We start from the raw sequence: 12,358 nt of genomic DNA, 5'->3' as shown, positions 1-12,358 counted from the left end.
CTGTATCAGTTCCCTATGCTGTAGAATTTAGTTGATAAGAGATAAACTAAGCAGGGCAAAAAAAAAAACCTAATATGCCTTTTTGCTGTCATTGGGCATTCGTAATGCCCCAGTTTAAGGTACTGCCTCTGCGTCCACCGTGATCACTTTTGTCAACACTGAGTGAACTAGGTCAGGAGCAGATGTGACTGTCCTCTCTCAAAAGATACAATATTTCACAAGCCTCTTTTTCAGTATTCTGGTGGTCTAACTGGGTGCATATGAAAATACCTGGAATAGAAGAAGAAATCAGCCTCCGAAATAATGTAATCTTCTGATAGTTCTAAAAGGTTAACAGTTTGTGATGACAACTATTTTTACTTTACATTTGTCATAGCTCATTCTATTCTAAACACGTTTTTATACGTGTGGGCAATGGTCTCAGAGGTACTAGAGCAACAGTTCTCAAAGTGAAGCTAGAGTGAAGGAGCTTTTGCTAACAATACAGATTGCCCACACCACTCTCCCTTAGCCCAAAAACTGTGACACATACTTCTAACAAAAGAACCATCACTGTACCTACAGTGTCCTACTCCTATGCTTTGTTAGACTGTAGGACTGAGGTAGGAAGAATGGTAACTACTGTACTCCAAAATAGCTCAAAAAAGTCTACGTATAACAAAGATGGATATATGCCATTATACACTTATCCAAACCCATAGAATGCACAATACCAAGAGTGAACCGCAAAGTAAACTATGAACTTTAAGTGAAAATAATGTGTTGAAATAAGCGTCAACTGTAACAAATGTACCACTCTGGTGGAGGATGTTGATAATGGGGGAGGCTGTGCACATATGTGGGGGACAGGATTATGTGAGAAATCTCTGTACCTTCCCTTCAGCTTTGCTGTGAACCTTAAACTGCTCTAAAAAATGTCTAAAATAATTTTTTAAAACTCTAGGTATATTCTGCTGGCTCAGAAGAGCAAAACTAAAGTCAACAAAAGATCTAGCTATGCTACCATGGATCAGCTTAAGACATCTCAGATGACAAAAAAATACGGGAAAAACTGTACTGATCCATAGTGTGGCCAAATTGAAAATGGCCATGTGGAACAAAAAGGATTTCTACCTATACTTAAGTAATACAATAGCTCTGTAACTTACTAAATATAGGCAAAAATTCAACAGGATTATCAAGTCTTGTAAGGACTACAGGAAAGAAAAGAAGTACTAACAGGTGTGTTTGTGCATGCATGTGTAGGTTAAACTAATACCTAGTTTAGGGCATCATAATGTATTAACCCATGCACTTCTCCTCAAAGATGCTGGGTGCAGTTAAAGAAATATTTGAGGCCTTATGGTACAGGTTCTCAATAAAGCCTTTTTTTTTTTTAATTAAAAAAAAAAAAGGGAAACAAGAGGAGATACAGAAGGGAAGAGATAAGGGAGTGAAATGTGAAAAAGTTGATGCAAATGGCAATTTGGAGAATGATTAAGAGATGAAAGAATTGGATACATAACATAGAGAAGAAAAAGATGCACAACTCTGTCACTTAAAGATATCTGATCTAGAGGTAAATTATCCTTTCATATGGCTCTCCTCTTAAGTGTCAACCATAGTTGACCGGTGGCCAGAGGTCTGCAGTCCAAGAACTATCTAGTATTACTTGAATCTTCATAGGCAAAAATCCTAAAGCAATGATTCTCAAAGTGAGAAAAGCAGTCAAAGTCACAAAGATGACGTTCTCTTAATACATGGGAAAAATGACTAATCCACTGACCTAGGCATATATTTGCTTGTTTTACGCCAGGAAAATCCATTTACAGCTCGAGGATGGGCCAGATATATAAAAGAAAAGTCAATTTCTCCTTGGGATTGTTTTTCTGAACTTTTATCTGGAGAGGTAACAGATGTCCGCCAGTTTTCTACATTATACCATACCTTTAAAAGACAGTCATCCTAAGGGGAAAAAAAAAAACAAAAAACATCCAGATCAGAATTAAATTAAAGGTTAAGTCAAATACCAAAAGTAAGATTTTTCTCCCCAATTAAAGGAACTTAGGGATGTGAAGAGGAGTTGGGCATGGAGAAATCAGGAAGAAAATCTCTGATTCTGATACTTTTCTACTAGCATTCCTTAACTGTTCTTTAAGAATTAATGTGTGTGAATGTGTGTATTTTGCAAGGGTTGGTTCAAGGAAAATGCTAGTTACCATTTGGTATGGAAAATGAAGTCATTTAGGAAAGACCTAAAGATGAAGTTAAGGGTTCACGTGCCCACTTAGCCAAATACCAAATAAGAAAGCATTACCATTAGCAGACTTCAAAAGACTGCTGATTTTTGCAAACAAACACAGTTTTTATAAATTACCATGTGAATGTTCAAAGAAAATGTTGATGATAACTAGTTAGCAACTACTACTATGTAAAATATTCTAAGCACAATCAAAATTTCATCTCCTAATTTGAGAAGGAAAGCAAGAACAAGAGAGACTAGCATGTACCAGGTTCTGTTCTTTAGCTATTAATTGCATTCCCAAAGCTGACTGTAAAGTCAATTAGATTAAACAGCTCTACTTTTATCCTAAAAAACCTCACTGAGGATTTAAGGTATATCTCATATTCTTAGTCTGCAGGTTTTGAGCCATGGGAACAATAACTTCAGACTATTAGTTGTATGTAAAGTGCTCTGTGAACCAATGATTAAAAATACAATAATTTCAAGGGAATACATTATTCTGAAATAAACAGGTAATAACAAAGAAAAGTTACAAATGTCCTTCTAGAAAGTCTGTAAATTCTTTTACTGTAAATACAGCCTAATATAGCTGTCAGCTAAAGATAACATAAATAGTAGTTATAGCTGATTATCGACAGTATACTTCATCCATGACTCTGTGCCAGTCACTTTACATACACTGTCTAAACTAATCTGATGATCAACAACCTATGAGGTAGGTACTATCATCCTCAGTTTATACATGAGAAAACCAAGGCTCAAAGAGAGTAACTACTTGCCCAAGATCAAACAGTTGGTAAATGGCAAATTTATACCCAGATCTACCTTTGATCTATGTTGTTTCAATTATACCATACTGCCTTTAACACAATATTTAGCCAATTTTTGCTATTTAACATTTTTAACAGAAAATGTTTTCAACTTAATGAAGCCAGCTAATTTTTTCTGACATTTCAAAATATACGATAAACACAACTTGACAATAGTATTTTCACAAATTACCTTCCCAGCAGTGGCAAAAAATTCTCCATCTGGTGAAAACTTCATTAAATGAACTTGGGAAGCAGTTCTGTAAATTAAACAGACAAGAAATAATTTTCAAGGAAAATTAAATAAGAGAATGCAACATTACTTCTCTAAATTATATTCAGCAATTTGCTTCAAATAGAAAATTTTGTGATAACACAAGTTTCACACTCACTTTTAAGCATATCTCATAAATATAAATTAAAAAATAGAAAACTTAATATTAAATGTAAAAATTATTATTATTATTATTTTTTTAAAGATTTATTTATTTGATTGATTGATTGATTGCTATGTTGGGTCTTTGTTTCTGTGCTAGGGCTTTCTCTAGTTACGGCAAGCGGGGTCCACTCTTCATCACGGTGCGCGGGCCTCTCATTATCGCGGCCTCTCTTGTTGCGGAGCACAGGCTCCAGACGCGCAAGCTCAGTAGTTGTGGCTCACGGGCCTAGTTGCTCCGCGGCATGTGGAATCTTCCCAGACCAGGGCTCGAACCCGTGTCCCCTGCATTGGCAGGCAGATTCTCAACCACTGCGCCACCAAGGAAGCTCTAAAAATTATTTTTTATGTAAAAATATCCATGCATAAGAATCATGTAGGGAACGACTTGTCAGTCTTCAAACCTTAAGACAAAAGAGCCTTAGGTCTCATTCCCTTAGGATGTGAGAAAGAAAGGTTTCATTTTTTAATCTGGAAATCTAATTTCCGGAGCCATAGACACTTATATTCCCACATACATTTACAAGGACAGTAAATCAGTATTTTAAAACGAATTCTGCCTTAAGGCAGCATTTGCATAATTAAAGATTATGCATGGGTTAATAGAAGACTTTCAACTATCATGGATTCGGCCTTCCAAGTTCACCAACATACTTGGTACATAGTTGTCTTTTCTTCTCCAAGGAGCTTCGGCTCATTTCCCTTCATCACCTTCCCTTCTGGCTACCTGTATATACTGATCTCAAGGCACTTCTCACTATCATTGCTTTCCTTTTCTTTACCCAAGTTCACGCTTAGATAGATTCGTCCTAAATTTATTTGTAAAGCAGGCCAGGACTTCCCTGGTGGCGCAGTGGTTGAGAATCTGCCTGCCAATGCAGGGGACACGGGTTCGAGCCCCGGTCTGGGAAGATCCCACATGCCGCAGAGCAACTAGGCCTGTGAGCCACAATTACTGAGCCTGCGCGTCTGGAGCCTGTGCTCTGCAACAAGAGAGGCTGCGATAATGAGAGGCCCGCGCACCGCGATGAAGAGTGGCCCCCACTTGCCGCAACTAGAGAAAGCCCTCGCACAGAAACGAAGACCCAACACAGCCATAAATAAATAAATAAACCCAAAGTTTAAAAAAAAAAAAAAAAAAAAAAGCAGGCCAAAGAGATATTCTGTCACATTTCATTCCAAATAAAAATAACTTTTTCCCCCTGATTTCTAAAAAATATTTGTTTGCTTATTTGTTTGTTTGGCTGCGCCGGGTCTTACTTGCGGCACGCAGGATCTTCATTGCTGTGTGCGGGATCTTTAGTTGTGGCACTCGGAATCTTTTAGTTGCGGCATGCAGGCTCCTAATAGCGGCATGCGGGATCTAGTTCCCTGACCAGGGATCGAACCCAGGTGCCCTGCACTGGGAGCGCAGAGTCTTAACCACTGGACCACCAGGGAAGTCCCTCCCCTGATTTTAAATGTTACAAATACATAACAGAAAATATTGATACAAACGGGTGAAAAGAAGAAAATAAAATCATCCATAGCTTCACCAATACCACAACCCTCATTCCCATGCAAAATCACTGTTAACATTTTAATACACTGACTTCCAGACCTCTTCCACTCTCCATCTCCATCTACTTTCTGTGGAAGGGTGTGGGGAAGGAGATGGAAACTGATGCCATATTTACAATTTGCTTTGTAATATTTATTTTAAAATATGTCATGAACATTAAGTAGTACAATGAACATTTTTGCACACACATTTTTATGCATCTGGTTAATCCTAAGGACATCTTTAAAACAAATAATTAAAAGTCTGGTCTCCGTGACTGTGACCTTGTTGCCCCTACAGTCTTTTTTAAAAACAGTAGCTAAAGTAGTTCTTTTAAAAGGGAATTACTGGGTTGGCCAAAAAGTTCGTTTGGTTTTAAGTAAAAATAAAAAACGTTTTTCATTTTCACGAAGAACTTTATTGAACGTATTCACTAACCGAATGAACTTTTTGGCCAACCCAATAGATCTCAACACACCCTCTGCTTAAAACCCCCAAGGGCTTCCCAACTCACTCAAAATAAAAGGCAAAAGCCTCACAATAACCTATAAGCTGACTCCGGACTCTGATCATTTCCCCTATTACTCCTCACTTTGTTCACTTTACTCCAGCCACAAGGTAACATATATTTTTACCTCAGAGCCTTGCACTAGTTCCCTCCTCCTACAACGTTCTTCACCAGAATATACACACACATAGCTTACTCACTCACTTCCTTCAGGTCTATACTCAAACATCACCTCTCCTCTTCTTCCCCCTACCCTACTTAATTATTCTCTATCGTACCTACTGGTCCTCATCTAACAGGTATAAGCAGTGTTCTAAATGCACCACAAATGTATGATCAAACCCAACTTTGAAATGTATTCCAGTTAGTGTAATCTTCAGTTGATCCTAAAATAAAACTGGCATGGTTTCTAGTCCAAGGCTTTATTGCTTACTTAAATAACAAACCACCTCAAATAAACAATTAGTATGTCTAGTCCAAGTTACCACTGTATAACTCTGATTATGATTTAACTTAAGATCCCTCCCCTCTCCCAAATACAAGAAATACATTTCAAATTCTCAGTTCAACCCAAGGAAGCCCCTTACTAGATCTGCAGTGAAGGCACTATAGCACTTCTTTGTTCTTCTCTCCCCCATTAGCTCTTTCTAAAGAACTATCTTTGCAAAATCCTATTTCCTCTCTACATGTAAACCCTTTTTAACACCCATGATCTGGCTGAGGGGGTGCAAAAAAACACGGAACCAGCTCCTTTGAAATCTCCTTTGTATATTCTATAAATATAGGAGGTCTGCCTTACTCTGACTTTGGCATCTGATTTATACCCTATTACTGCTTCATATGAAACTGACTCAGGGGACTTCCCTGGTGGTGCAGTGGTTAAGAATCCGCTTGCCAGTGCAGGGGACACGGGTTCGAGCCCTGGTCTGGGAGGATCCCACATGCTGCGGAGCAACTAAGCCTGTGCACCACAACTGCTGAGCCTGTGCTCTAGAGCCTGTGAGCCACAACTACTGAAGCCCGTGCTCCTAGAGCCCGTGCTCTGCAACAAGATAAGCCACGGCAATGAGAAACCCGCGCACTGCAACGTGAAGAGTAGCCCCTGCTCGCCGTAACTAGAGAAAGCCCACACGCAGCAACGAAGACCCAACACAGTCAAAATTTAAAAAAATAAAATAAATTTTTAAAAAATATGTAAAACTGACTCAGGAAGAATGCCATTCCTAACATCCTGTCATACTGATTTACTGGTGCATTGTCTATCTCCCCCTATGTGTCCACAGCTATATTCTAAGCACTTTTACCAATGTCTGGAACATGATAAGCACTCAACAAATATTTGTTGAATGAATGAAAGAAACTTGGACTTGCTATCTAAAGGGCATAAGAAAAATTAAGCCTGTGGATTCATACTTCCAAATTGATCTCTAGAAAGATGATACCAATTGTATGCCCTTATTAACAGTATATAAGAATACCCTTTCTCCACTCACTCACTCGTAATAGGTATTATTCATTCTCTTCTTTATGGATATTTCACATTTCTTGATTTTGAGTGTGGTCAATCAACTCTTAATATGCTCATTACTCATATGTACTACTGGTTAAAAATTTTCTCAAAAAAAATTTTCTCTTCATTGTCCATTTTTGTTTACTTTTGAGATATCTGTTATTTTCTAGTTAATTTTTAAGACCTCCTTTTAAAAGAGGCACTAACCCAAAATTGCACATATTTCCCATCAAGTTTTTGGTTATTTTCATTATGGTCTTTTTGCTTTACAGAAATTTTTTATTGATATACAAAACTATTAATTTTTTCCTTTTCTTTCCTTTCAGTTTCTAGTTTTGGTGTCATACTTAGAAATTTTTTCCATAACTCTAAAACAGCACTTCTTATCCAACAGTGATAGAACACAAATGATAAATGTTAGCCCAATATGTAATTTTTAATTTCCTAGTAGCGACATTTAAAAAAGTAAAAAGAAACAGGTGAAATTAAGTATATTTTATTTAATCCAATATATCAAAAATATTATCATTTTAATGTGTAATCAATTAAATTTAATAAGAGTTTTTAATTTTTTTCTTTGTGCAAAGTTTCTGAAATCTAGTGTTCATTTTATACTTTTAGGACACCTCAATTAAGTCTAGCCATATTTCAAGGGCTCAAGTGAAATGCGGCTAGTTGCTATCATACTGGACATGGTAGTATTAAACTATGACAATTCACCGATATTTTCTTATAAAATGTTTTCATTGTATAGATATTGCTTCTTCTTCCTTTGAAATTTATTTTGGTGCCAAGTATGAAAGAGATTCTAACGTCGTTTTCTCCTCCACAGAGCTAGCAAGTTGCCCCACGGATGAAAATGCCACCTTATATACTGAATCTCCATGTATAATTGGGTCTAACCCTGGACCCTAATCTATCTGTTCTTGTATCAACAACAAACTGCTTGACCAGTTGTAGCTTTAGAATTCATTTTACTATACTGTATATCTTCATTCTTTCAGGATTTTGCTGATTTTCCCATATTTGTCCTTTTAAATAAAATTTTGAACTATGCTCAAAAGTAGAAATTCCAATGAGATTTTGATAAGGATGATGCTCAACATACAGATTAGTTTGGGAAAAATATACTTCTTCACAATGGGAAAACTTCCATGCAAAAGCATGACAGGTGTTTCTGTCTCCTTTTGTATAATTTAGCAAGTTCTTATTTAACTATCTTCATATAGGCCTAACACATTTCTATGTTTCTTCCTAGTTGTTTTATTCAACAATTTAAAAAAAGTAAAAAAGGGGCTGCAGAACATGGGAAATGGTGAATCCTCTGTGTATAAGAAAAGGCATGTCAAAATCAATACTTTTTATGTTAGTATGGTTTTACGCCAACTAAAATGCATTTATAATATAAGACCACACGGAACAGGTTTATTGGTTTAATCCCCTAATTAATTGCTTACTTGCAATGCCAAATGCATCTCCAATCCCCAAAGTTAAGATCTGTTTTATCTGGATTTTCATCTTCAGCTGATTTCTCCAAGTTAGCATTGGACCACAGTTGCAAACAGCTAGAACCAGTTAAAAGACGATTGCCTAAAAATATATATATCATTCACCAATTATTATTTAGGCATTTAATTAGTGAGTTAAGTACATGCTCAAGAGTTTCATATAATACTATAAAGATAATACAACTTTTTTAAAAAGTCAAATAACAAAAAGAGATTTGGGGTATGGGGGAGTAAGGCTATATTTTAACTTTGTTGAAGAAGCTTAGACAAAAAAGGGAACAGATCTTATCATCTCTCATCCAACAAACATTTAATGAGCATCTTCTTTGTAACAGGCACTGTGCTAGGCACTGGCAATACAATAAGAAATGAAAGACTGTCCTTTTTCATGATGGGTTCACATTCCAGTAGAGAAATATTATGAACAGAAGCATGAAAACATGCAAGTTCAAATATATTCCAGAGAATGCCTCATAATCTCATTATGGTTAAGGGATAAGGTACATAGTAGACCTAGAAAAAGAAATAAGTTTGGAAAAAAGGGATCATATTGTGAAGCATTTTTGAGGTTCATAAAGAGTTCAGAGTTTGTTATAGGTAGTTGGAAGTTAAAGGTTTTATTTGCAGGGGGGGTGTAGTTTACATAAGTGGATCTGTATTTTAGAACAAGGGGTCTCAACTGGGAGGGGCTGTCAACAGATGGATGTGAAGATGCCCATAAACCTCCTTCCAATGACATATATGCAAAAGTTATAGGTATACTTTGTGCATTTTTCTAGAGAGATGACCCATAATTTTCACCATACTTTCAAAAACTCCAGTAAACAAAGAAGGGTAAATTACGATTCTTTATAACTAGAGATAGGCAAGATGAGGAAAAACGTAAGACGCTGGGAAATCTGGTTAAATGACTATAATAAATACAGATGGGAAATCATGAGGATCTGAATCAAATATTAAAGTAATAAGCATGGATTTAAAAGCCATTTCAAAAAAAAGAACAGAATTTTCATGGCATGACACCAAGTAAAAAACAGAGAGATACAAGAGGTTTCAAGGACAGATTCCAACATTATGACTTGGGGAATTGAGTAGAAGGTTGTTAAAGGAGGTACAATTTTGGCCAAAAAGCTGACAATAAATAAGGCATTCTATCTCTCTGGAAAGATCACTTTATTTAAAAAGTGAGTCTGTGGCAAAATGCTGACTTTAGATCAGAAATCCTTGTGTCTAAATCCCAAATAAGTTACTCAATTAGCTATGTGAATTTGATCAAGTTGGGCAACCTCTGAGCCTCAATTTTCTCACCTATAAAATTAGAAATTTGTGTAGAGCTGTTGTAAGAATTAGCTATAATATATGTATTACATATCTAGCACAGGCTAGGCACTTAGCAGAAGCTCAATAAATAGTAGCAACTAGGTGGAAAGTCTTATAGACGGATAAAAACAGCCCAGAAAGTATTGATACTAACGAGACATTCCATTTAAATATGGTTATCATTCCACTGTTTAGCTTAGCAACATACATACGGTTTCTTTTTTTTTTACTGAGATGTAACTGACATGTATCATTGTATTAATTTCAGGTTACAACATAATGATTCAGTATTTGTATACAGTGTGAAATGACCACCACAATAAGTCTCCTTAACATTCATCACCACACATGGTTACAATTTTTTTTCTTGTGATGAGAACTTTAAGATCTACTCTCTCTTAGCAACTTTTAAATACACAATACAGAATGATTAACCATAGTCACCATGTCATACATTACATCCCAGGATTTATTTATTTCATAACTGAAAGTTTGTACCTTCACCTATTTCATCTACTCTCCCCAATCCCACCCCACCCTACTCCACCCCACTGCCTCTGACAACCACCAATCTGTTCTCTGTATCTATGAGTTCAGTTTTGACAAGTTTTCTTTTCTTTAACATAAACTAAAGGTGAAACTAAGGTAACCCGTGAAGGATTAAGAAATTAATATAGAATATAAAATAATTCATCCCAGTTATGGAATGAAACAAAAGTAGGTAAGGTATGGCATAATACATTGATTTGAACAGAAAGGCAGAAGTATAGATATCAAAGTAGGAAACAAAAGCATTAAGTCTAAAATAGTAAGTCTTATGGTTTAATAAGCAAGATGCAATAGTGGGTTTGGAGACAACACAAAGGCACTATAGTCAGTTTACTAGCACCATCTGAAAAATATTCTTTATATCCCAATACCTGGCATATACTAGTAAGTAAAAATTCATCAAAACCAAAATACTAGTATTTCACTTAATATATTCTAAATCTGTTTATATAAATAATTACAAAGTTCATTTACAAAATAATAGCTCCCCAATATATATTACAGTAATAACCCATTTCTCAACCAAACCACTTAAATTTTAAACTTTTTGATTATACAAAGAAATGTGAATTTTAAATAAATCATGATTTAAAAGATAATGGTCATGAAATATTGGCAAGTCACTACTAGATATGTTAAGAAAATAAGTAGTTATCTTCTAATACTACTCTGTAATGATGATTTTAGAAGAACTAAAATATGTCAATATCAATAACAATATCAATACTACCTTCCGAAGAATTACTACTTACAGACCGCAGGTACAAAAATTCCAGGCAACGACTATGTCATTACTAAAGAAATATCACTCAATTCAAATAATGTTTTTATTACAGTTATTCATGGGACTTCAAGTAGCCAGTTCACTTGCTAACAATATTTTTATAGGTAAGTACCTATATAAATACCTTTTTACAGAAAGTGCCAAGTACTTTCATATATACTACCATATCTGATCATTAAAAAACTATCTTGTGAAATAGATATTAATTTAAAGTGAGTTAACCATTCTTGATATGTTAAGTAATCTGCTCATGATCACAAAACTTGTAGTCATATATGTAAACATTTATTGAGAGCTTAATATATGATAGACCCCTAAAGATAAATACTGAATAAAATAGAATCTAAGCCCTTGCCTAATAAAAAAAAAAGGTAAACAAATAATTACAATAAATTGTAGTGCTATCACAGAGTAACCATATAATTTATCATTCAGATAGGAACACTTGTGAAAGTAAAGGTGACACTGCTAATAATCTTATGAGGAAACAGGCATAAACTGGACATGAGTGACCCTATCCAGAGTAGAGTTATATACAAAGTGCTGTACTAAATGCCAAATTTGAACCCAGGTCAAATTTTCACTCTTTTCACTGTATGCATAAAATATACATGTAGGTTACCAGCTAGTAAGCATCAATCTCATGAGAAAAAAAGTCTTAAAACATTATGTGATTTTTATTTAATCTAAGATAATCTCTTTTACCTTCTAAAATAATTTCCCAAGGTTCTGAACTTCGTATTCTAAATTAACATTTTTTCTCAGCCATTTTATCTACTATATTAAAATTTAACTTATCTATCTTAACTGATGACTTCTAGTTCTATGTTTCAAAGATAACTTCTTTCATAAATTTAGATTCAAATTTCTAACAATCTAATGAATACTGCTATAGGATATGCAAGCACTTCAAATTCCATACATCTAAATAAAACTTATGTTCCACTATCTCTAACTCCTACATATCACTCTTCTTGTGATCAAAGATACTCTCAAAGTAATCTGAAATCCAGTTGTCAAGTAATGTCAATTCGACTACCTAAATGCATCTCATATCCATGTATTCCTTTCATTAGTCACTCCATATTAATTGAGCACCTACTATGATAAAGGCACTGAAACAAGTTATTTCTCATTCACTACTGTGAATGCATACTTTCCAAAGGTAAT

General features: G+C 35.2%; 1 protein-coding gene across 4 annotated transcripts in view; it reads right to left on the bottom strand.

Moving 5' to 3' along the window:
- DMXL1 (Dmx like 1) overlaps nt 1-12,358 on the bottom strand; it is a 133,643-nt gene that overhangs the window by 100,495 nt on the left and 20,790 nt on the right. For all 4 annotated transcript variants that reach the window (XM_007180964.2, XM_007180965.2, XM_007180966.2 and 1 more), the window contains exons 5-7: nt 8,485-8,617; nt 3,227-3,293; nt 1,766-1,944 (exon numbers count right to left, since the gene is read on the bottom strand). In XM_007180964.2, the coding sequence (XP_007181026.2) occupies nt 1,766-1,944; nt 3,227-3,293; nt 8,485-8,617 (379 nt within the window). The remainder of the gene's footprint in view (nt 1-1,765; nt 1,945-3,226; nt 3,294-8,484; nt 8,618-12,358) is intronic.

This window comes from Balaenoptera acutorostrata, chromosome 2, assembly GCF_949987535.1.
Source record: "Balaenoptera acutorostrata chromosome 2, mBalAcu1.1, whole genome shotgun sequence".
Classification (NCBI taxonomy): domain Eukaryota; kingdom Metazoa; phylum Chordata; class Mammalia; order Artiodactyla; family Balaenopteridae; genus Balaenoptera; species Balaenoptera acutorostrata.
The sequence above is the reverse complement of the archived record's forward strand: the minus strand, read 5'-3'. Positions and strand labels throughout refer to the sequence as shown.